The following is a 26,579-nucleotide window of genomic DNA, read 5'->3' on the forward strand; positions in this document are numbered from 1 at the left end:
CACTCCTCCGGCAAACACAGACACCCGGGGGGAGGACTAGCATACTGGGAGGAGGAGGATGCTGAGATTCATCTTCTTCTCAGCTTGTTTTGTTTGTTTGAATAGGGCTTTATTACCCCAGGCTACATTGTGTTGTTTTTCTAGTTTGTTTGTGATTGTGTTACCAGTTACGATCCATTTATTCTATCATAATCCCAGCAGTCTGTTTAAATAAGTTTTCATAATAAATACAGCATATGCTTCATTGTATGCTGTGCCTATTAAATGACCAAATTAAGTAATGATTAATTGAAAAAATATATATGTATTTTTAGGACGTTAGCGACCCTGTGTCAGCTGCAGAAGAGTGCACATTGGTATGTTCACTGACTTCATGAAATAATTATGACCTTATTCCAGAAAAACAACTCTTATGTAATCATCTCAGATCAAACTGACACATTTAATACAATTTCTTCAATAAGAAAAGGCTTGGGATAAACAAAATGCAGGGAAATGTTAATATTTTGTCCTCAAAGAATGGTTTATAATTTTGGACTAATGCACAATATGACAAGATAACACAAGTAAATCAATTTATTCGAAAAACAAGTTATTTTGTAAAGGTTTCAGAGAGACTTTAACAACAAGAGTAAAAATGAATCCTTTAAATAACACTAATAGCAGATGATTATAAGGAGTACCAAGGAGTCGTGGAATGGGAGAAAAACACACATATCGAAAGAGAGGAAGTTTGAAACAAACAAAGGAACAATGAGAACACACATTTAAACAATATACACACAACTGCAGATTATGCTCATGGAACAGAGAGAACAGAATAATACAGACCACTAGAATTAGGAAAGGCAAAAGAGAAAGCACGAGGCTAAAGAAGCTTACAGAAATAAATTTCAAGCTCTGAACAATCAACACGAGGGAACAATGGACGGAGAATGCATAAGGACCATTATAACAGCATGGAAACTGATACGGCACACAGCATTAGAACTATATGTCTTTACATTAGGAAAGCTGACAGAGTCGAACAGGAAGTAGAAAAAAAAAAAAACCCAAAATAAAAGCGGAAAATGACAAATAATACTTCCTGATTTCATTTTACATATTACATCAACAATATACTTGTTAAGTATTTCATTAAAAAATTTAAGTTCATAAATAATTAATAATTAATTAAAAAATGTATTAAAACATCTTGATAAATGCGCTCATTCAGAAGTATAAACATCCAGGCAGCCCTGGCCCCTGATTGACTTCTTTGTAATACTAGTTCAGACTAATATAAAACTTAGATGAACATAAGAGAAAATATAAGACAGAATATAAAAGGATGTAACAAACATAAAGAGGAACAAACTCAGAAAATATATCATTGGCAAACTGGCAAAAGATACGTGGCACTCTTTCTTTTATGAATGTTCTGGAAATATTAGGTTTGCTTGAAATGCCAACAAAGTGTCATCTAAAATTGAATTACGAATAATTATGAATAACAGAATCAACATTTTAGCTCAAGCTGTATATAAGGTGAAGATCTATCGTATTATTCTGATATTATCCAAGCATTATAAAGTCTTAAATATTCTTCTCACATCTCTGTCTTTCCTTCTGCAATCACTGTTCATCCCAACTCATCCATCATTCCATTCATTCATCCTCTTCCAATGATTCTGAGCTCACAGCCTCACCACATCCCGTTCTCTTCGCCATCTCCTGGAGCAACAGTGTGTATGTGTACAAGTGTGCGTGCAAGTATGTGTGTGCGTGTGTGTATAGCCCGTCGCTATGGTAACCTGAGGAGAGGCCATATGAGCGGGTGGATGAACAAAAGACCCAGAGACCCTCATCCATGGAGAGGGAAAAAAGAAAAATCTGAATTCATTTTTAGACGATGGGTGTGAGAAATGAAAATGAGTGCAGGGGGTCAATGGAATGCATTTTTAAAACATGAATTTCCAACTGTGCTTATTTAAAACCTAATATAAGTACTTGTAATATTGATAAGCTGATGTAACAGTGCTCCTGACATCCATGTTCGGTCAGACGTTATCACATCAAGTGATGATTGTAATAAAAGCGGTGAAAACACATAACAAGGAAATGAATGAGATCTTTGGAGTGATATTAAGATTAATGAGATGAACATGTGATACGTAAGATGATAATAATGATGATTTAATAGCAGTGACAGGAGAGATGTTCACATTAGAGCAGAGACCAAAATGATCATGAATACAATTTTCCACTGAGCGTTTGGTTCTAAATCTTGAATTAGATGACAACATGGTTCAAGGGCAGGAAATTAAACTTGCAATGTTCTCATTGCAAGTTTGTCTCTGAATAACCCAAACGTTTAGCTGTTATTGAAATATTGTTTAATGGAATAAACTTAATAAAAGTGGTGGATAAGGTGTTTTTTTTTACTTTTGGCTAAAATGATGCCAAAATGGTGGAAGTGAAAGCAAACATGTATTTTCTTTTTTTTGCAATAAAGAGAAACACACTTGAAGGAGAGGAAGTGCTGGGCTCTTGTGACTTGATCATGTCTGACAGTTATTTTGTCATTTTGTCGTAGGGGAAACAGCCAAGACCGCCACTGTCTCCTCTCATCCACCTGCCCCCTTCTTTCACCACGGCTCAGGTTGAATCTTCGTCTTTGAGATGGTTCCTACTCTACTTTGAGAACCACAGAAATACGAAGACCAAAGATGTGTTGCATCAGTAGAATAGAAACACAGTGATATTGTACTATTGTATTGATAAACAATAATCCATCCCTTTCACACTGCAGAAATGTTGCAGTTGATTCAAAGAAGTTGTTTTATTCATTCGATTGTTTGCTGTGTTTTTTATAAATTCATGTGAAGTGAGCTCCTTGGCAGAGGTATTCACTGTACTAGCTTTTTTCTAGGTCTTTCAATAGGAATTTTGGTTGAAAATCACTGCCTGGTATTTTTTTTTCTTTTGAAAATTTAGCTTCAGGGTGTTTTGATGCAAGGTTCCTTTTTTCTCTGTGTTGATCTTCTCATGTGCGAGAAAGTTATAGATTTTCTCCGACCTTTGGCAATATATCAGAAGTGTTGGTAGGAAATTACTATGTTTTCTTTGACTGACCTTACAGACCCGATCAGGCATTGTGTGGGCCAGGCCTGGAGACAAAAAAGAATTTCATGATTCTGAACCTGTCAATCTTTTTTATTAAACTGATGTTTTACATCTAAAATTTTACATTTTTGAAATAAACCTTGAGTCGGATTAAAAATGTTTGTGTCAGAAATAAAAATGTACTTTTTCAAATTCATCTAAGATTAACCTGAGAGCAGAGTCCAACTTCTGAGTCTCAAAATTCATTGATTTAATATTTTTACTTCTCACTCGTTCACGAATCACCGCTCTGCTGGAGGAGTCGCTCAACTGATCCGTCTGCAGATGTTTGAAGTGTGAAAAAGCCATCATACTCCTCTTTTATATTCCCCAAGGCTGCAGGCTGTCATGGCTTCGATTTGGAGGATAAACATTGACAGTCACTAAGATCCTCATTCTGTCTTTTCGTTTTCATTGATCTTAAGCCATGATTGTGGGGATACGAGTTGTGTCATGACCAATGATTTGTAGCTGGTTGTTGGATGACCCAATAATGTAACAACATACAGTACATTCAATGGAATGTTGTTTAATCCCCTTTGATAAAGTCTTTTGACGATCCCTGATATTGGACTCCTTTTTCCAATCAATGACAAATTAGTCGGTCAAGACACCTTTAACCATGAGTGCCGCTGACTTAAAGAGCACCTAATGGTTCAACTACAAACATGAATGTACAGTAAGTGTAGAACTTCTTTAAGGAAATGTATGATATTGGTCCCATCTACAAACATGCAGCAGGTACATTTGCTTAGCAGGTGTATAGTAGCTTCTTGGTGAGGTCAAGTCTATCCTTAAATCATCAATGAACTTTTCTCTTTTGAATAACATAATACACTTATTTAATTGACATGACGCTAAAGTTAGATAAACTCCCACTTGTATTTGTATCAGTGTATTGACATATGATAAAAAATAATACATAATATATCATTGTGTCCTGTAAAAATTAGAGAATACATGTTAACTAATTAGTGACCATGTTAATAAAAAAAACAATTAAGTGACAGTTTAAGATTAAACATGGTAGTATGTTTTATAAAGTTGGATATAAGTCAAAATACAGATTGTGTGTAATATTAGTCCAAGACTGCCCTCAGGGAGAGTTTTGAGGGGAAGAGAAGATGGTGACATCGTCCAACAGTATAAATCAGTCATGAGTCTTTATCTCTGTAGTACATTTTAATTATTTATTTAAACAAAATTAAGCTGAAAGAATAGAGAAAAAGGGATCTGCAACAGATTGTAACGTGTATGCTTGTGCATCTATATGTCTTTTACTGACCAAATACATTTAAATTAACAGCTATATAGGTATTTTTCCTCAACTTTCTGTAGGACTAGCAGTAATTGATCATCTCTCCATGTGCTGTTAAAAGCTGTTTTACACACTGTGGTAAACAAATAAATGGAAAGTTTATACTCATTAAATATATATTGGTTCCCATTGACTCTTTTCTCAAAGAGCTTGTTTGAACAAAGTAAACCTCCTTCATGGATACACAATCATCATCTGATCAATAACAGACACTGTCAGATGTTGATTGTTTTAATTTAGAAGCAGAGGACTGGTGTGAAGAAAATCTCAGCTTCGAAGGAAAGCAGATGCTGAAGGATCAAGAATTACACACCCAAGGATCATCTCACAGGGTTCAGAGGCCAAATCTGTTTATTGAGATGCGATGGCCAAAATCTGCACCAGTAACACATGTAAACATCTTGTGACGTGGTGACTCTGAATTAAAGAGCACAAAAGTCTTGTTTACTGGAGAGCCTCTTAAAGGTGGTTCATCACGTACATAAGGAAGCTGATTGACCCACACAGATGTAAACAAAGATACGTCTGACCTTTAAATTGAGCAGTGGCATCTCATAAAGGGTGCGATCAATAAATGTCTTCATTTCTCAACCAGCAAAACGTGTGTATGATCCAGAGAAGGGGTATAAAACCCACTCACACCAAGAGCTTAAATCGTTTAGCTCTTAAGGTTGCGCAAATAAAAAGTATATTTACTTAATTGTTTGATTTTGATTGTGGTCATTTTTATTTTTGGAGACCTGTTATATTGTAATTATCTTAAAGGTCTTTCTCCACCAAACACTGCCAACAAATTCCTTTTCTTCAATGTCTGTTAAAGTCTTTGAAATACATTAATATGAACAAAAATCAAAAAAGTGGATTTAATGTCCATCAATGATTATTTTAACCTTCTTTCATCACTTCCTGCTCATCTTTTACATATCCATCTTTTCCATCATGTTATCTTGTGTGCTCTCCAGCCCTCGGCATACTTTCAACACTGCCTTCCCATTAATATTGATCATCCATAAAAGGACAGCTAAACATTAACTTCGTGTTCATATTGATTACAGACACATCAATAAATAACCACTTCCTCTTGAACTCAAAAGTGACAACTTTATAACAGCACAGGGCCATCACTACAAAGTGCTCATCTCCAAGAATTTGACCATTCAATATCACTGCGTCGTATTAGCGATGCACTTCTACGAAATGTCTGCAGTATGGACGCATTTTACAACGCTTCTGACTAAGCAATAACAGAAAACCATTTATTAAGACGACCTGCATATGCTTAATGAGAACATTTGATGTAATTAGTACACTTTTTTTTAACTTTTTTTCAATGGCACAGGTGCATAGCGATTGGTGCCACATATTCACTGCAAGAGGGTTTGCTAATTACTTTAAGCTTTCTGTGAAGAGTTTGTGTGTTCTCCTCATGCTCGTGTGGGATTCACTCTGGTAATTACTCCAAAGTATAAATTAGTTAGTCTCATGAATAACAACAACTAAATGTCTTCCCTCATTCTCTCTCCACCCAGAAGAACGTTCACACTGAGTCTGGTTCTGCATGAGGTTTCTGCCTGTGTTTACCCACTACTTTTCTTATATTGTGTTATTTAAGTGTCTTGATATACTGATTTTACACTTTAAATTAATTTAAGTTCAATAAAACTTCACCTGTCTACTGCACACACACATATATAAATATAAATACATATTACATGTATAGAATTTACTCATTTGCTTGACTATGTAGTAAATATTTTTTGATCCTTACAATAAATCTGTGTACATGTTTGACCCTGCAATGTTCCTCCATTAAGCATTCATATTTGTGTGCTAATACTGGTCACAAAATCGAAACCATTGTCATCCCCTGCAGTTCAAGAAGCAAGGCACCAACATTTGCACCATTCCATGGTGATATTGTGTCTTTTACCAGTGACACTTTCAAAGGAATCCACGTTGACTTCCCTCCCTCCTTCCCTCTTCCCTCCTTCCTTCCCTCTCCCTCCTCCTCCTCTTACTCTGCCAGTGGGAGCGGGTTAAAAGGATTAGGGGTTCTTTACTCCCGGCTTGTATCAGACGACTCCATCATAATTAGGTCAAATTCTAACATGACATACATTAAACATGTTTACATTAAAGAAGGAGCAGATGTGTGTCTATGTGGGAGGAACATTCTAGATTTTTTTGATGTGTGTGAATTTTTAAGCGCACCTTTTTCAGCACCAGTGACGAGAGAAGGAAGCAACTCATATCTCCAACTGCTGCACATGAAGCTCCGGTTAGAGGTTTAAGATGCCCGAGAATCTTCCTGTGAGTTGTCCGGTGCGTCTTTGTAGGTTAATGGAAAGGCAGAGGAATAATAAAGATACCTGACCTTTGCTTAACTCCACACTAGTAAAGTATTCTCCTGCCAAATGACAGTGGAAATACTGTAACTTCCAATTCAATAAAGAAGTAATGGCTTTCAATGGGAAAGATGTTTTATATTTCCTGGTTTGACTCACAGCTGTTCTGGCCACACATATGTCCAAGGACAAGGTCACTGTCTCTCGTGTGAGGTTGTTTATGTGACATGACCAAATGCTCGAGGAGGTTACTTGTCTGTTTCCTTTCTCTTCTCGGTCTGATTTCCTTTTCTGTCATCCATTTGACACACATACACACTAGTGGAAGCATTATGTCTGCTTGAGCATCAAAAACTATTATTAAAAACAGAGAATGATATGAAGTCTGTCATCCCATTTGAAGTTGTCAAGCTTGCACACACATAGAAATGTATACATTAACACATACATACATACATGAGGCTGACATGTGCAGGGTCACGGGCTGCAGCTTCCTTCCACCAAGGTCTGCATATTAATGTGTGGGGACAGATAAGCAGCCGTGACAATCCCTTTAACACCGGGCTCCTTAATTATTCCAATGTATACATGTAATTTATGTAAATATGTGTTGAGATCTGCTGCCTCTTTTGTCTGTCAATCTTACCAGAATTATAGTGAGGAATGTTTGAATTGTTAGTGAATGCACAAGATTTATTTGTCGTTGTTTTTCTGATTACAATGTGAATTGATGTCCAATGCTTACAGAAAGTTGTTTTATGAAGTAAAAAAACGACTTTGCATCTATTGCCATTTAAACCAGCCATGAATTGGGAACACCCATCTTGTTAAACCTCTGAAGTGGAATCTAAACCAACATCAGTGCATTTATCTTCTGCTGTTTTGGGCAGAATATACTGTATATTTAGTGATAGAGAAAACTAAAAAGAGAAAAATCCAAAATAAAACTATGCCCATATTTTTGCACTTTTAAAACGATGATACGATTTTACTATATCCGTTCTAAGAAAACTAAATTCCAGTTATTGAATGTGTAACAGTACTGATGGCTCAGGCAGGATCTGACAGCAGAATATGATAGTAATTAATCAATGTAATCTCCAAGATTACATATTTACAAATTACACATCGATTAACTCGTAGTCCTCTAACAGGATTTGGTGGAGCGGATCAACTTACTCCACCTGGCCGTTAGGGGGTGCTGACTAAGCTCTTTCATATGAGGCTGACACAGCGTTCATCATTTCTAAGTCAAATAAATGGCGCTGTCATAGAAAACAACAGGAGTCAAATCAACGTTTGACCTTGACCTTTAGTGTGTGGCTTTGGAATATGGGGGTCCTCTCCTCCTGGAGCCATTGGGGTCCCACAGTCCCCACCTCTGACTGACAGGATGAAGACATTAGTGAGGATTGTTGGTGATTGGCCATTGGCTGGAGAGGCGACACGCTCAGTGTGAGTGTAATCAGCTCGCTTAAGGACCCTCTTCTTCACTCCTCGTTCGTCTTTATCATCGCTCACTCACCTCTGACCCCCTTCTCCCCACTACACCCCCTCCACTTCTAGTCAATCCTTTAATCCAGGCGCCTTGGTGACCCCTCCCATTGTCCCGGACCCAGGGTACATGTCTTGACTCCCGCCCACTGTGAAATCGGGCTCCCATAAGCCCTCTGGCATGAAAAATAAAGAGCGGGAAATAACAATTTAGTTCGAGTTGTGACGATGCTCTGATGAACATGCAGCCAACATTGTCACTCAAAACCTTCCTAAAAAAGATCTGTTTTCGTCACAAATGACGAGTTCATCTGCATAAATAACAACTTGGCAGGTTCATATCCTCACAGTGGATTAGCCAAAAAGCCCTCGACCTCACAGCTACTTTGTAGTCACCTTTCAAAGGCCTACCCATGAGCACAGCAAATGATTGACAGCTGGATTAAATATTAAATATAAGTTTAAGATGACTTTAAATGCACATCTCTTTATCAATATGGTTTGCAACTAATGCAAATACATCAATTTATTCATTTATAATTGATGGCGGTATAATAGAGTGGTAGATGCATTTCCTGATGAAAGTCCTGTTTGAGAGGAGTGGAGAAGAGTGAATACCAATTGAACCAAATTAAAACCAATAAACCTATAATAAAAAATATAAATTAATAAAAAATATTCTAAGACAAAAAGAAATTTGAACAAAGTTAACCCTTGTGGCAAGGTCATTGAATCCTGAATAAAAGTTCTAAACCAATTCGTCCATACTGCCCGTCTGTAATGTCACTGTTGTGTTGAAGCCCCTACATGAGAAACTGTTAAGAACTAAAATTCTCAGAAAATTCTTCCAACCCTTAGTCGACATGAGTGAATAGAAAATGAGTGAAATTTGAATTGTGTGTGATATATCACTTGACCATTAAATAGCTTTGTCCAATTGAGGATAAACAAATTCTCTCTACCTTTTTCAGTAAAAGCCTTGGTTTCGATTTTTCTTTTACTGGTGAATTTTGACATTATAACACTTATCACTTCCCTGCAGTATGATCTCACTCCATAGGTCAACTACTAAAACAACTACTAATAATGACAACAACAATGTAAGCAGTTGGTGATGTGATGTACCTGTGGTACTGGGGGCGGGGCCAGAGATCAACCTTCTAGATCCGGTGACCGCGCGCTCCTCAGTCCTGAGCTCCAGTCCCAGCGGCACCGCGCGCGCTCTCTTGAGCCCGTCCTGAACGGTACCACGCTAACAGCAACGATACTTCTCTTGCATTAGAGTCCTCGCTGTCCTGGTCGAACCATGAAGACCAGCGCAGAACCGGCGCAGGGTTGAGTTCGTGACACCGGAGCACAGAGAGCAGGAACACAAGGATTATTCCTCCACACACACGGACGCTACTTTGGATTACTTTCTTCCAGTTTGTGCGCAGTGGACCCTCGTGCGTGAGACACTTTGTTGTCGTGTGTCTCGGCTGGATGATACAGCCCGTCACGCTGACTCCTGTGCGCTTTGTGCCGCGACAGGAACCCTATGACAGAACCAAGCGGACTCTCTTTATCGTTGTCGTGGCTTCTCTGTTGGATCTGAACCCAACAGGGGACGCGATGTTCCGCCTGTGAACCGGTGACTTGGGTTACAGTTTCTCCACGGAGCGGACCTCCAGCACCAGCACCCCCGCCTGGACCCGCGCAGGAGCCGAGTCATGTGCACGGAGCCGGGCTCGATGTTGCTGCTGCTGCCGGTGTTCTGTCTGCTCTGCGGAGCTTCTCGAGCGGCGAGTCTGAGCGGAACCTCAGGTGAGTTCACCGGCATGAATGTTTTCAATCATACGAACAGTTTTACGCATCCATTTATGATGCTAAACCAACTGATTTTTTTCACTCGCCCTTCAATACTTCTGCGTTACGAGTTAACTCATTCTCATTTTGACTGAAATGTGCAGAAAGAGTAAACGTTTCCTCTGTGTTTCTATTCCACGCGTGTGTTTTACGCACTCGGGCGCTGAGCCAAAGAGTCTGGAGATGCTGGGTGACCATGGTAGCAGGTGCTGCACATGTTTTCGTGAACAACAAGTGCAGCATCTGTGCACAGGAAGTGTAGAGTAAAGAACCTCAGGTGTTTTCAAGTTCATCATCCTCTAAGTATTTGATTCAGATCAAACTGTGGAGACTCGAGGACAGAGCCCAGATGTGGCTCTGGAGCTTCTAAGAATCTCTCAAACAAGAACCCTCTTTGTTTAGACTGCCGGGGTCACTGGCAGGGATTCATCAGGCTTCCTGTTTTCTGGGAAGAACAGACAGTTGAACATCCATCACAGCAACCCGATAACAAGGCAATTATCAGGAGCAATGGTGTTATATTTTTGGACATGTTTTGGAGATCTGAAGTCTTCATGAATGAGTGGAACACGTCATGTGCCATGACTTGAACTTACAACCCACAAGGAAGTATTCATCGTCTTGTTTACCATATATGGTCTTGTTTCTAATTTTTAGTCCGGGTTAGATGACCTATTGTGTCACAAATCGAATCCTATCACCAAAACAATTCAGACAATCGACTCTAGTCATCCTTCAGCATTTGATATACTGTGCATATGGCAATATGTTGTTCTGAATCTGCACTCCAGTAAGTGCAGTCAATCACGTCGATCAGCGGGCCCCAACCACCAGGCTGTGGTCCGGCAGTGGTCAGTGAACAATGTGTTCCTAGGCTGCACAGAAAGAGAAATATCATTTGTTTCATTTATGTGCAATTGACTATTACTGAAGGTATTTCTTTTGTAAAAAGACCATATTATATATAGGTCTGGGACCCACTGGTGGTGCTATTTTGTTTTTATCTGAAGGTCAGTCTGTAACATCAACGCAAACAATAAACGGTTCCGCTGTTAAAAAAAAGGTTGGAGACCCCTGTTGTAGAGGTCCTGCATGTTTCAATCAGAGAAAACACAACCAGTTTAAATATATTTTCAGTCCAAACATTGTTGGTGAACACTCGTCTTGGCTGTTGTTGAAAAGGAATTGGGGGAGAAGGAGTTACTGACTTGTACAGTTGCGCCTGCAGATGGAAAAACAACAACATGACGTAGATGTGAAAATATATTTTAAATAGTGAGGCTGTTAAATGACGGAGAACAAAGTACAAAAGATAGTCAAAGTGAAACGTCATTAAAATGTAGGACATCACAAACTGCAAGTAAAAGTTTACCTCTATAAAACCTCTCTTACCCTTCATGTGACTCTATTATTAAATGGATCTTCCAAAGCTTCTTGCCTCAGTCCAGATTAAATTTGTCTGATTTTTCTTTCCTCTCCTCCAGCTGCGATGTTTTCTCTTTCTCCCTCTGCACCATGTGACAGTGTTTACAGTGCAGCGAGGAGGAAACATTTCATGTTTCAGTGCGGACCATGAGTCTGCAGGTCTGCTGAATGAGAATGTGCTCCTCCGTGTCCACACTCTGCACTCATTAACCCTTTCACTCTGACACTGACGTGGGTCTGGCTTGTCCCTGGTTCCTCTGATGAATGCTGAGTCTGTGAGATGTCCCTGAGTGATTACGCAATGGAGGCCTGTGGCTCGCTGGCTTCGCAACAAATCTAGTCAGAGTCAGAGCCAGAGAGCACCAGCGGAGGAGAAGCGAGAGGGAGCCGCTCTAGTTCTATGTCCCATAAAGTCGAGACAGGGACATGTAGCATCTTATTCTGTTATTCTGCGCGTCACTTTTATTTTTGTGTGCTTACGTAATTGTCTCACTCGCCTCACTGTGGTGAATTAAACTAGATGGCTTCCCACCTGTCACACTGTTCCAGCGTGTCTACTGACTACTTTTAACTGGTTCTATTTTTTACTGAGAGCAAATTTGTCAAACTTAGGCCCCAGGGCCAAATATTGTCCCTTTTCCACTTGCAGATACAGATACTATTTTAGTACCTTCTCCATTTTGGTCCGAACAGGGCCAGGACAGTAGTAAAAAGGGGACATTGACCGAAGGCTCGCCACTAATGGTCAGAGAGTGAGTCAGAGTTAGCAACTGACTCCCAACACGATTAAAAATCTCGCCATTTTTTAAGAAACAATGCGAGAAGGAGTATAATATGTCGGCCAGCAAAGTTGTGTGCCTGAAAAGTACACTAATGTCGTCAAATTTTGCGTCACTGTGTCGTTACGGCCCGGCCCCCAGAGAGTAGCTATCAGATTAGCTACTCTCTAGATCAACCAGATTAATGTGGCGTAAAGTAGAGCTGAAGCTGTGTAGTGAAAAAAAACGGCATAGTTCCCATTATGCCTTTTAATGTAGCCCTCAGTTGATTAAAGTACATTTTGTGATCTATTATGGATAAGATTAACGTTAAGCTATGGGGCCGACATTAATAATGTCAACATTTATATGTCCCAATGAGTTCCAATAACAGAAGAACGTTAAGAACTTCCAAAAATGGAAAGACAATCTTTTAATTATCTTAATTCTTCCGTAGAGTTTTGATTATTGACATTTTGCTAGGCCCACAAACTCGACTGTGAAAAGCTGTTTAGGGCATGGTTACTGGTTTATAGGTATAACGCACTACAAGATGTTCGGGAAGATACATAGTATCTGTGAAATCACACCTCTACAGAACCACTCTTATGAAGCCATTCTGCCGTCGTGACCATCTTTGAAATACACCTTTTAATTTTTGCTTGACTCAGGTCAAGAGGTGGTGTTCAAGCAGTCGGATATATGTTTGGGTGATGAAACAGCATCCATTCAGTAGAAGCTACTGTGGGTAATGAACACTGTCAAGTCAACCACGCCCTGATTATACAAAGAATAAAACTGACAAAGAAAATAATGAAAAAGAGAATTGTTCGAAAACAAAAGTCCCTCTCCTAACAGTCTGTGTTGCTAGTGAGATTAGTGCTCGAGACCCAAGCTGTTTTTTTTAAGCAGGCTGTAAATATGTTTTTGAATCCTTTAAAAGTCAGTTTTCTGACTGGGTGTGTATGTGACTTCCTGTCCTAGCCAGCCTCAATTCAAAACTCTATGAACCACAACCTTTTGTACTCCCCCAATGGTTTTGCAAAAATCAGATGATATCCCACAGGTATCACCTGTTGTCGGTCGGTCGTTAATGACTAAAAAAACGTGTTTTTCTCAGCTTGTCCAGTCAATTTCTTAGACGTATTTATGTCTTTGATTTTGGCTACTTTACTGAAAACATGTTTGAAAAAACATTTTCTTCAACTCAACTTGAAATACGTCAAATATATTGAGTTATGCTAAATCTAAAACCATTTTTAAATTGCAGCAGCGTGCGTGTGGTGGGTTCTGACTCCACCCAGCCCAGTTTGAATGTAATGCTACTCACATGAAACTCATTAGGCGGTTGGCACATGGCGGGTGGGGAGGAAGGATGGTGATGGGGGCGTGTGTGGTTGGCTAACAGCAGTTCAACCACAAGGATCAGGTTCCATTTACTGTAAAGGAAACACAACCATCTTTAAACTTGCAGAGTATCTTACATTTACCCTCCGCAGGCCACCCAGTGTCTGTGCACCGAACCACTGCACCGTCTTGTAAAGCAACCAAAACTGTACTTTCCAATGTTTGTAGTCAACAGAAGCTTAAGCGTTTTAAGCATCTCCCACTTTACCGACGATGGAAGATTTATTGTTGTGCTGGTGGTGAACTGTGCGTGTGGGCGTGGATGGTGGTTTCTTTTGAAAAAAATAAAAGGCAGACAGAGAGTGTTGAGGGTTTACTATGTGATGTTGAGAGGTGGGCGGCAGCAGACTTTTGTTTCCCTTGTACTACATCAGGATGAATAAACAGAAATACAGCTTGCCCAGCTACTAGAAAACAAAAAGTGTTTTTTTGTCAATTCACCACATTTTGTGTAAAGGAAAAAAAAAAATCTCAAAAACAATATAAGGAAAATAATTAGGGTGACCATATTTATAATATCCTCCAACAGGTTTTTGAGTTTACTTTATATTACTACTTCATTTGTTCTAAATATTCATATGACAGACCTTTGTATCGACAGTAGACACACATATCCATCTTTAATTTATCCCATACGATTTGCTAATGTCACTAGACAGGTGGCTCATTTGGTAGAGAACGCCACTCTTGATCTCTAGAAAGGTGGTTCGAACCCCTGAACTCTGTATTGTATTTTTTCTAGGTCATTATTGAAGCCTGATTTTGTTCAGGCTGAAATAATTCCATAAACAATACTCCACCTCTCTTTTTCTTTTTGTTCAGGCATTATTCACATTTGCTGCATTAGCTCAGAGACATTATTTTGAGGAATAGACTAGAGGAATATAAAATATTTTTCTTTATGCATTATTTATATTCTTATATAATTGACAGAAGACACAAGAGTTTATTCCGAAGAGTTTACTACGTTAGATTTGTTACAGTAGAAGAGAGGTAATGCATAATATTCTGTTAGAAATCAGAATACTACAGAACTAATACAGAACATCATTTTGTTGAGGAGATATGATTTGTTGTTGATGATTTTGAAATGCTTAAGATAAAATAATATATTGCTAGAAAATAAAAATGTTGTTCTCCAAGAGTGCTGATTACGTTTCTTTTTCAAACGTTTGAATATGCATTAAATTGATTAAAAAGTGGGTAAAAAAAACTAATACATAAATTCCCAGATCTGTCCAGTTCATTTGTTTCTTCAACACATACTGTAAATCTGTTTTTTACTTTATTTTTCACATTGTTCTGCCGACGTTTGAAATTCTGCTTGCTTTGATGACTTCTCACAAAAATGTGACCAAATTGGTTGAAAGAGTGAAATAAAGTCACAAATAAGTGCCTGGATGCTAACAAAGAATCTCTTTGTCTTTGTTGAACCCGTTGGCCAACAGGGGAAAAGGGAAGAATAAAAGGGAGAGAAGTTTCTGGTTTGACCCATGTTTAGTGTGCTACTTCTGACTGTGTGACAACTCATTGACATATACTATGTTTCATATGGGTAGTTGAGAAATTGTCTTTGCGATAGAGTTTCTCAAGAAAATCTAGAAGATGTTGTCTTGAAGCTTATGAGAAACCTCACAACATGTGACACAAACCGTTGTTTAGCGGTGAATAAAAATAATGCTCATGTGAATCTCATAGCCTTTAGCTTGATGAAAAACCAGGACGTTTCTTGTCTTGTGACTTCAGCTGACTCCAGTCAGCTGAACCACCAAACATGAATGATTTATGAAACGCCACATCTCTGCGTGGGTCAAAAAGTTCAATCAAGTTGCGCTGCTTGACTTTGTGACATAGCCAAGTTTTCTATAAGATTCGGTTTTACATTACAATCAGATGCGCTCATGGAGTCACCCACACAGTCTTCCCCTATCAGAGAAGGCGACTAACTGGGCCAGGGTTCAAAGGGCACAAATATGCACCCACGCAGTGTGACGCCAATAGATGACCTGGACCAGTTGTGTTTAAACACAATCACATATATGGGAAAAATCTCAAAGTAATACTCCCAAGAATCAGTCCTTGTGTGTTTGAGAGTGAATTGGTCGTCCCAAACCGTCATCTGAGGAATCTCGGTTTCACAACTGTCCTAACAGACTTCTTGGGGTTTGAGTTTTTTACAAACTTTCTCAGGCGTCTTTTCTGATGTTGATGCATAAGCAGCTTTCCTCTTTAAATAGTTGGAGCCAAATTCAAAGGTGTTTTACAAATATTGCATTAAATGCACGCTGCACAGTCTTGGCTGACCGTGTGATAGAATCTTCCAAGATGGAAAATGACTTTAACAAGTGAACAGCATCACTCAACCTGAAAACAAAACAAAATCTTAAATCTGTTTCTTTACATTTAGAAATGTAAGTTGATTTCAACAAGAAGAAAGTATTAGTTTACTTTAACATTTAATATTAACAAAGATTTCCAGTTGTCCTACAAAATATACTCACACCATCTGGCAGCTGGAGACAAAAGGTAAAATGATATGTGTTTTGTTCGTGAAATCCTAGAGATCAGGTTCAAGAGGTCACAGTTCACCGGGCTTATCCAGTCAAGTGGACAGGAAGCTGACCTTTGTTAGTCCAGTGTGTTTTTTGCTCTCAACCTCCAACTGTTATATTTTTGTAAACAATTTAAAACAAGTAATTACAATAATATTGAAGACAGAAGAATACTACATTAATTGTGTCACCTACCGCTTCTAAAGTCTAGACAGAATTGTTTGAGAAAAAGGGAAAACCCTAAGGAATACCAGCTTTAATAAGATCTTTATATGGTGGAGACCACAGTTGTGTAGCATCACACGTAATATTTAATTTGCAACAATTACTTGTAAAGATTTTAATTATGCATATAATCACAAATCAACGATGAAAACATGCACCTTCATCTTTCATTGGATGTCATCTTCACTTTCATTATTGGCAGAGTCGCTTTTGCAAAATGTTATTGCACGAGTAATTATCTCAAGTATATTAGGAATGCATGAAAGTCAATTTGCAAACCAATCATCCAGAGGCAAAGATGCGAGTGCTTCATGTTTGAGTGATAGCATTTTGGTGAAAAATTGTCAGCATGAATAAAACTGAGTCAATGTTTGTAGATCATGCATGTCAGCAGAAACCAGCTGGAAGGAAAACACGCTGATCTTAACCGCCATGGGGATCTTTTTGCTCCCAAACACAACGAATGTTTCCAGACGTTCCCTTACACTCAAAATCCAATCTAGATGTGGAGGTATATTTTTAATTTCTACTTGTAACATCACTGAAATCAGACGCTTTACATACAGATTTCTATCAGTTTGGAATCGTCAATTTCCCCAGGAGCGGCACAGAAGTCCTCGTCGGAATGCTGAGCACAATACTTTTCTTTTTTCCGCATCTCTCTGCAGAAGATATTTAATTTGGATTTTTCGGTTGAGATGAGATTTGAAGTTTGAATAAATACTGACAAAAGTTTATCTTGTGGAGGTCATTCTGTAGATATAAGAAGAAGGAAAGGAATAATGGAACTAAATCAAGGGCTTACAAGGTGTACAGAGAAATTAAAAAAAAATTTAAGTAAAAAACATTGCGGAAAAGGTTAAGAACTTTCTTTTTCTAATAAAAGATTTACAAGTTACACATTTTAAAACTGGAAAACAAAAAATGCTGCTTAAGAATAAAGTTACAGCTAAACATTAAAACAGAAGAATATATAAATGGGCTGCATTGAGATTTAAAGTTTATTGTGGTTCAATTTACATACATATCCGTCATTACAATAGTATTTTTATTGAAATGTGCTTAAGGTCATAAACTTCTGCAGCATTGTTTGGATTCTTTTGTCAAGAGGAAAGTAAAAAAAGGCTGAGGCTCGGAAACTCACAATCCTCTTTTTGACGACACACATTCTTTCATCACAACTGGCCGTTCTTGTCTGACTCGTCCACCTGCAAACTGTTTGCTGTTTTAAATTAACACTTGAATCACACACATGCACTCACACACAGCTGGTTTGAAAAGGTGTTCTGGCTACTCCTGTTATTACTGAACACACCCGGTCATAAAATCATCGTTAGTGGCTACTGCTCGAGAGACACACACACCAGTGTAGCTGCCATCTCGTGTGTGTCGGGTTGGTTTCTGTTTCCGAGTTATTCCTGAGGTCTGTGTTCTTCTCATTCTTTGCTTGGCAGCCAAGTCAATGAAGCCTCTTTCGTGTGTGTGTCTTTTGGCAGTCCCTGTTTGGCACAAAACCACGCAGTGTATTTCTTGCACACACACTTAAGCACACACACAAACCGCTTGACATTAAGGGCCTTCCTGCTGTTTTCTACTTTGTGTGTATTGATTGATAGTGTCTCCTGCTTTTGTGCGATTGTTTGTGCTCACCAAACGAAAAGCAACGTATCATTTCTGCTTTGTCTCTCCCTCCATGTTGCCACTTCTACTGTCTTTCATCAGGTCTTATTATGAATTGTGCGATGATGAAATGTTTTGACTGGAAATGGACTATCAGGAAGTAAGAGCTGTTGACACATTCATGTAAAACACAACTTCTATTAATAAAGCACATGTTCCTCTACATCAACGATGGAAGACTCGCTCATTTTTGTTTGAAACTGTGTGTGTGTGTGTGTGTGTGTGTGTGTGTGTGTGTGTGTGTGTGTGTGTGTCTTTGCTCAGATCAACCTCTCATTAAAGCCCCCCCCCTTGTGTCTCATGCTGTCCCTCCTTCAGTCTCTCCTCCATGCTCTTTATTGTGGTGTCTTTTAATTGGAGTCTGAGGTGGTAATTACAGGGGGCTGGGAGTTGGTGGTGGGTGAGGGAGGACGAGTAGGAAACGGCAGGGATTTTATCAGAGAGCTGCTGAGAATATGAGAGTGGAGCTCCACACTTTTTCAAGAGGTCTTGGTGTGTGAACTGATGCTGACTTGCTGTTTCGGGCATTCTTGCTGCTATGTAGTTGCTTCTATAAACATACAACTTAAAAAATGCTCTAAGCTCAAATATTATAGCTATTTGTACATTCTTTGTTGCAATTAAACTTCCGTTCACTTGGTGGCAGCAGTGGTTAGGAACAATGAAATCGTGCAGCTCCCAGCGATGACTGAGGGCGAGAGGATACAGTCCATCAGCTTTTAAAGTTCCTTGATTGGGAGGGCTTCCTTACCATCGTTTTTCTGGTTAAATAGCAGATTTCTATAGTTATGAACATTTTTAAACATGCTAAAATGTTTCTATTGTTAATAATGTCTTTAATAATTACAGACAGAATATTTTAGAACAATTGCCTTAAAACACCTGTAAGTTTGTGGTGTTTTATTAAAACAAATATTTAAGATGTGAATTAAGGAAATAGAAACAGAAATAGAAAAGTAATAACATGTTGAATTTAATAATATAAAATAAAAAATCTCAAGTCACTAAATATTTGTTTGGAATATTCTTGATGTCATTATAAGAAATAATTGTACATTATAATGTGGTATACATATATAGGCTAATGTAAGATCTTGATTATATCATATGGAATTTGCACTATGGCATATAAAGTCTAGACTGCAGAGGTTAAAATGTGTAGGTTATCTCCCGCATGTCAATGAAACTAACCACTAATCGGTCTTTCATCATTATCAATAATCACTTCTTTCAACTCTGACAACATCAGACTTCCTTAATGTCACAAGAACCATTTTACAGTTTTTATTTTTCATTTATCATTCTATCAGTTTGTGACTTACAGTGTGTGAAGGTGTGTTTTAAATTGTTGAGTTGTTTAAAAACAGTTGACTGGTCTTCTGGTAACAACACAAAGAAACCTTTGTTATTTTGTTCATTCAGTCTTTGTACTTTAGACGTGTCTCATGTGCAGAAGTGGTCATGAGAACATGTGCTGTGCACACATGGGTGTGTTTCTGTCCTGCTTTTACTTTCCTGCTGCTGCAGTCCCACACTTTGTGTCGCTGAGAACATAAAACATGAATACTGATGTGTATTATCATAATTGAGGTGTCAGCTCAGTTTTTTTGTGTGTGTGCATGTGTGCGTGTGTGTGTGCATGGGGGTGGGGTCAGGAGGGAATATACTCGTTTTAGTGAAACAGACACAATACTTCCATCTTCTCACTTTAAATAACAATAGAACTAGCCCGCGTTTTATCGTGTTTGTGTTTGACAACATTAACCTGCTTCAAATCCCACACTGAAGAACGTCTAAAATAAAGTCACCATCGCTTGGTTCTACATTTCCTTTTCAGTGACACAAACTTATTTGTGACATTGTTGAGCCATGTGCAGCCTCACATGACATCATGGATCTCATCAGTTTAAGTGCTTTTATGTAAGGGACCTCTTGTGTCCACTCTGGACTGAATCACATTAGTGCACTAGATTAGATTGATGCAGCTGCAGGCCGAGTGGCAGGAACAGACCCAAATCACTGGAACACACACAAACACACACACATCCAATGTCATGAATTGCAGGAGGCATTGATTCCTCGACCTCTCTTCCCTGCATACATGTTATTTTAAGATTAACAGGATTATTTTTGTTCTTAAATACAAGCTTTTTGTTACAAAAAATAGGAGTAGTTTTTTAATACTCATCCATATTGGATGTGTTGTTTTTCTAGGAATGATTCTATACATAGTTAATATTATGAGTCTGGTTCTCCTTGAGGTTTCTGCCCGTTAAAAGAAAGTCTTTCCTTGAAACTGTTGCTCATTGGACGTGTTTTTTCCTCTTTTATTAAGTGTTCTTTAAACTGTATAGTGTCTTGAGATAACTGTTACAATTTGACACTTAAAACAGAATTGAAATTAAATTGAATATATGTTTTGAAATGTAATTTTAAGGAAATCGCCAAGGCCATTTTGTTTAATAAATAGGTACAAATTGGAAAATTGCACGATTAAAATTAAATTGAATCTTAAGATGACTTCAAGGTAAACACAATATTTCATGAAAATCTCCATGCTTAAAAGAGGTTTGTCATGTGACCAACAGAGTGTGACATCGTCAAGTGGATCTTAGTTTAAGTCAGTTTGAGTATCAACTGCAGAGATTTTTTCCACTTGTTTTCTTTGCCAGTTTTCTTTGTACATATTCAGAGTCTTTTCAATCAATCAATCAATCAATCAATTTTATTTATTGAAAGAAAATTCAGCAGTTAAATTCAAATGCAGCTTTGAGTGACGCACGTATGTCATGCGACAAAATGTTCATCACTCAGCATCATTCAGAATCTAAGAGTCTTGTTTAAAATGTAATCTACTAAGGTTTGAATGTGGGTGCACATATGTGAGTGTGTGTGCCACTGTGGATTAATGTATTAGGGGTTCTTATCGTGCAAACATATGGGCTTGTAAGTGGAGGGGGGAGGGGGTTAAGAGGGAATTTGAAGGTGTTACATCCACTAACAAGCTCACTAACACAGCGTGTATTCATCTGACCATGCCGACGTGTGATTTAAGTATTAATTGTTCCGTCTTGTGTTTGGAAAAAGACAGAAGAAGATCTTGAAATGTTTCCTCTTGCCAAAAAGCATCTAATATTCCTCCTTTTGTTATAATTATTCTTACATTCAGCCTAAAAATCAACTTCTTTGGTTTGTTTTTATACTTTGTGAAATGACAAGAAAACAGGAAGTGAAAATCATTCAGAGTACAAAGAAAATCATGCATGATGGGACACAAAGCCAAACTAATGTACAAAAACGATAACAGGGAGAAATCTCATGTCCTTCACCGTACATTGTGATTGTTTTAAATTGATTGAAGTTAATTTCACCGCTTGAAAATTAATATTATTCTGAACTTCCTTTCTTATTTTACACATAAATACAAATACATGGATATGTTTACTCTATTCAACATCTATGTTACAGCTGTTGTCCCATTCAAAATATTTTACATTTGTGTTCACTTTAGTAGGTAAATCCTACAATAAGATGTTCCACTTTCTGGATTAGGAAAAAACCTCCCTGGTGGTAAACAATTTGAATCTCCATTGTAGCTAAAAACCCAGGTATAATCCAAGGAAATGATAAAATATAACTACATCAGATTGTTGTTAGAGTGACCGATTCGTCTATATCATGACTTTTATTTGCCATCATACACATCAATGCCTGTGGATTGATGGTATATCTCAAAAGCTACAGAGCTACTTTTCTAATCTGACATTCACACACTCATACGTTTTCTTGCTTCATCTCTGTCTCCCTTCATCTAAGTGAAACACTTATGTGTGAAGATGTGTGTAATAATTCAAAACAACCAAGTCAGAGTTGCACCTAAATAATTCCATTACTTTAGTTTTTAGCCACTTCTTCAAATGTTAACATCATTATTGAACACACTCTCAGCCTCCCAGTGCCGGTTTGGGTGGTAGTTTGTGGCACTTCTGATGTTCTTGGGCAGTTAGAGGGTTTAGCGGGTGGGGGGTCCAGCAGATCACATGAGCAGCTCCTTTGTCAAGATTAAGATTTTTCATTAGCCTAACAAGTGACTTATTAGTGTCTGTGTTTTTCTTAAGTCTATGTGTGCACTGGTTCATGTCAAGGTAAAAATATGTGTTTAAGGTTTCAATTATTTGCATTAAAACTAATAAACTAAAATAAAATAGCTGACTGTCCCGGCCCAGTTTTGGAAAATGTTAATTGTCGCTCATTTACACAAGAAAGTATAATTTGAAGGAGCCGAGGTTTGAACGGGTATGAACAAAAAAACACTTTTAGCAAAAAAAAGTACACTGTTATTTTCAAAAACACACTTGAAAGAAATAATATCAATTTGGCAGCAAAATGTTTTAGAAAGTCACTTACTTGCCTTTTAAAAACAGATACACAAGCAGCTTTTTAATCATAAATCGAGTTTAGGCATTAGACAACAGGCAGCTCAACAAGAATCAAAAGAAAATGGATTACAATCTCCAGTGTTCAATCACCTGTCAATAAAGCGATGGTGGACGCCTTGTGACTAAATCTATTCAAGGATGGATCTCAAGGTTTCGTTGATGTTGACAACAATATAGTCTGTGACGTTCACAAAATTCTATGTGCAGACGAACACATTCCAAAGTAGGTCTACATTATTTTGGTTTTGTTTTGTTTGATGTACCGTATTGGCCTGCATTTAATTGAGAAGGAAAGGTAATACACATTTCAAAACACTATTTAAATAACTCAGAATCGTGTTTTGACAGAAGAGATAAGGAAACATGGATCGGTGTGGTAAACGCTGACAAAGACAAGATTGTGAGCTTGATTCTGCTGAGTGTAGTTGTTCAGTCGCTTGGGTTGAATGTTCTGTTAATTGGGTTTAAAAAAAGTATTGCTGGATCCACTTGTTCATAATAACTTTATTAGTGTTATTTCATCAGAGATTTGTCTTCAGCTCCCATTTCAAATGGAGATCAGAGAGAATAAATGAAGGATGTTTTCTGTTTACTCCAAAAGAAAGAGGTTGGCAGAGGAGAAGGATGGGAAATGCATGCTGGTGTGTTTGGGTAGATGAGTTATTTTTTCTCTGTTGCCCCCTCCTGGTTTACTCAACATCGGCGCGACCCAAGATAAATCTGTGTGTCAGGCAGGAGCAGAATGACCTCCACCGCTACTGACCGATGAGAAAAATATTGTCGGGGAGAAAAGTGACTTTGCTGAGAGGAGAGTATCCGCAGACATGGCTTGTGTATAATAGATGTGGTAAATAGATGGTGCTGTCACACACACCGCTGCTCTTGTGATGGCAGACCAGGTCGTTCTGACGCTCTTTCAATTCTTTATAAAGTTTGGATGCTTTTTATATAGACTGGAGAGCAGGAGTTCGAAGAGTCACACTAGTTTGTGCTGATGTCATCAGATCAGTTGCTCCGGGGAGCGTTACGTCAATAAAGAACATGTTTTTTGCAGAGAAAGGCTGAAAAGGGAAATTCAGAGTCAATATTATTTTACCCTCGGTTGATGTTTTTAATCAAATGTAGAAGCCTTTCTTTTTTATCAATTTATTTAAATGCTGGCTGTGACTCATTTTAGATACAGATCATGCTTGCTTCTTTAGGATTTTCTAAATATCAGGAAGTGATATCCATCAGGAAATGAAAAACAGGATGATTAAAGTTGACCTAGTTTAACACACAAATACAATGCAAACAGGCGGAGACTCTGGTGTTGTAAAACAGGTTCAACGAGTTTAACGGCAGGAGAAAGTGAAGAGGTCCTTTGCATTATTATTTCCTCTTCCCTGCCTGATGGACGTTTCTGAACTTTATACATTCTACCTCTAGGTCTTTGTCTAGGTCAGACTGAAGAATCTGGCATTTATATGTTAGTATGTTTATACACACCTCTAGTGAATCATGCACAGATCACTATGACACATTACCATCTGATTATTGTTTTCTGTTTCTGTCTTCTATGTTAGGGATCTACAAATTGGACTCTGCTGACCTCTAATGTGAGGTCTCGATTGACCCTTGTGTTATCTTAGGTGGCCTGTAAACAAAATGTGATTTTCTTTAAATTCTTTGTGTTGCTTTTGGGTACAAGTGAACGACCTCCACCACTGCATATGTATTTATTGAAGCCAGGGAGGTTGTTGTGACGAAATGTCCATACACTTGTAATGCTTTCTTATGTTGCTACGTAGTATCTACTACTACTACTACTACTTATATCATTATTTCTACAGTATCAAAATATCGCAATATATTGTATAATCGCCCCTGTATCATGATACGTAACGTATCAACAGATTCTTGCCAATACACACACCTAATTTCCACTGCATTATTTTCGGTAAAGGACATACTGTAGTAGTACAAAATCAATCTCAAAGAAATGAAATAAGTGTTTTATCAAAAACTATTATATCAGTCATTACCAAAATTTAGAATTTAACTCTTTTTTTTTTTTTTTCCAAATTATTTATTTTATTTTCCGCAACATACTTTTGGTTGCCTTTGTCATGTAATGTTGTTAATTTAAATTTTTCTTTAAAAGGGCACCTAATGTGATGATTTAATTGTTCTAGGACCTCTATTTTACTCATCAGTATGTTTCTTTTTGCACAAAACTCTCATTTAATAAAGATATTTACATTGGAAAATACGCTTAAGCTCCGCCCACTTAAAATGCTCCATTTTGGTTGAGGTGAAGTCTCGTCCAAGCAACCACGCCCACTGTGCTCTGATTGGTCACAGAAACACGAGTTGCATTCAAGGACTCATGTCAATTCCAAACCCAGCCCTGAAACTCCCGTTTTGTACAATTAAAAATGAATAATAAAAAGGTTTGCTGCTTAATATACACATTACAAAAACACTTATTTTCAAGATTAACATGTAAGTACTTAACTGATTTAGGTCTTCTAAGGGAGGACATTTCCACCAGTGTGACATCAGAATGTTTAATTTAAACAAAAATCCCATTTGGCGAGATTTCAGACGGGAGAGAACTTTATTAAGTAGTAACTTTAAAACGGACCAACGTCATGATGAATGACCTACTGCATTTTGAAGAGGACGACTTCAACATTTAGAACATGTAAATAAGTCAGGAGAGTTGGATTTTCACATAAGGTGCCCTTTAATTTAAAAAAAACATCTTTCTTTCACTAGTAAGCGAGCTTGATTTTTTGGAACAAATGGCAAAATGACCTAATGTTTAATATAGTGACATAATGTGGCAGAATATTCTAGACAATATACAAACTTCATTGATTTGTTTATGGCAGGTGTGTCAAACCCGTCCAGAAAAGGCCCAGAGAAAGTACAGGTTTTTGTACCAACCGGTGGAGCACACATGAGTTAACCAATCAGGTGTGAGCTTAAACAAGCAGCACCTGACTGACAACAACTGATTACTGTCTTCAGACACCTGATTGGTTCAACTTTATGTGCTTGACTGGATCCAAAACCTGCACCGTCTCTGGACGGGTTTGATACGCATGGTTTAAGCTGAAGTGATTAAAGGTAGTCGATAGATTTTACTGGTCTCAAGTTAACATTATGAAATTTAAAGTTGATCTGTGACCAATGGAAACATTTTTTCAAATTAATTCCTGATGCTTTATCTTGACATGTACAACTGTCTGCAACACTTTTTTGATTCGAAGGTTATAGTAAAAAACGTGGAACAAAAAAGAAAAGTGAGCTTTTCATTTCCTAAATTCAACATATCAGTGGAAGATAGTTGTGGGAATCGACGTAGCCACAAGCTTTGAAATCTTTGAGAACAAATTCTTACGTTGCTTGTTGTGTCCTCCAGTTCATCTGAGATAAAGTCAAGCAGGTGTCCGTGTGAAAATGTTTGTTTGAAGTTTCCCACAAAGTCAGATCGAATTAAGTTACAGCTAGCTTTGCATTGTAGGCTGAAAGTGTCAGATCATGTGTCTGTCAATCAACAGCCACCTGGTTCAAGTTGCACTCGTGTGGACATTAATCATAATAGTTGTAGTAGTAACACTCTTTTCTTACATAAATAAGATTGTTCCTGTGAGTGTCCATTGTGTTTGCTCAGGAAGGAAAGCCCCGCCCCTTTCCTCTCGACACTCCGAGCAAAAGAACGTTGAAGCCATCGTGGGAAATGACCTCTGAACCCAAGCGCACACACTCATTCATGCAAATGTAACTAAAGATTTGGAGCATTTATCAGTGTCTTCTGTGTGTTAGTACAAATTGTTGGAGATAAAAGAACAGCGTAACCCGCCAACATGATTAATGACACTCTTTCAGTAGCGTGGGTTTTTGCTGATTCAAAAAATCAATAAAGCTGCTTTAAAATACATTAAATTTAAATGAATGTA

At 38.0% G+C, this 26,579-nt stretch overlaps 1 protein-coding gene across 1 annotated transcript in view; it reads left to right on the plus strand.

The window, feature by feature from the left end:
- The first annotated feature begins 9,501 nt into the window (after positions 1–9,501).
- Positions 9,502–26,579, plus strand: part of sema4f (sema domain, immunoglobulin domain (Ig), transmembrane domain (TM) and short cytoplasmic domain, (semaphorin) 4F) — a 33,164-nt gene continuing 16,086 nt past the window's right edge. Inside the window, exon 1 of the mRNA XM_087790027.1 lies at positions 9,502–10,104. Within this exon, the coding sequence (XP_087646153.1) occupies positions 10,011–10,104 (94 nt within the window). The 5' untranslated portion in view covers positions 9,502–10,010. The remainder of the gene's footprint in view (positions 10,105–26,579) is intronic.

Source organism: Callionymus lyra, chromosome 4 (assembly GCF_982586985.1).
Source record: "Callionymus lyra chromosome 4, fCalLyr1.hap1.1, whole genome shotgun sequence".
Lineage (NCBI taxonomy): Eukaryota > Metazoa > Chordata > Actinopteri > Syngnathiformes > Callionymidae > Callionymus > Callionymus lyra.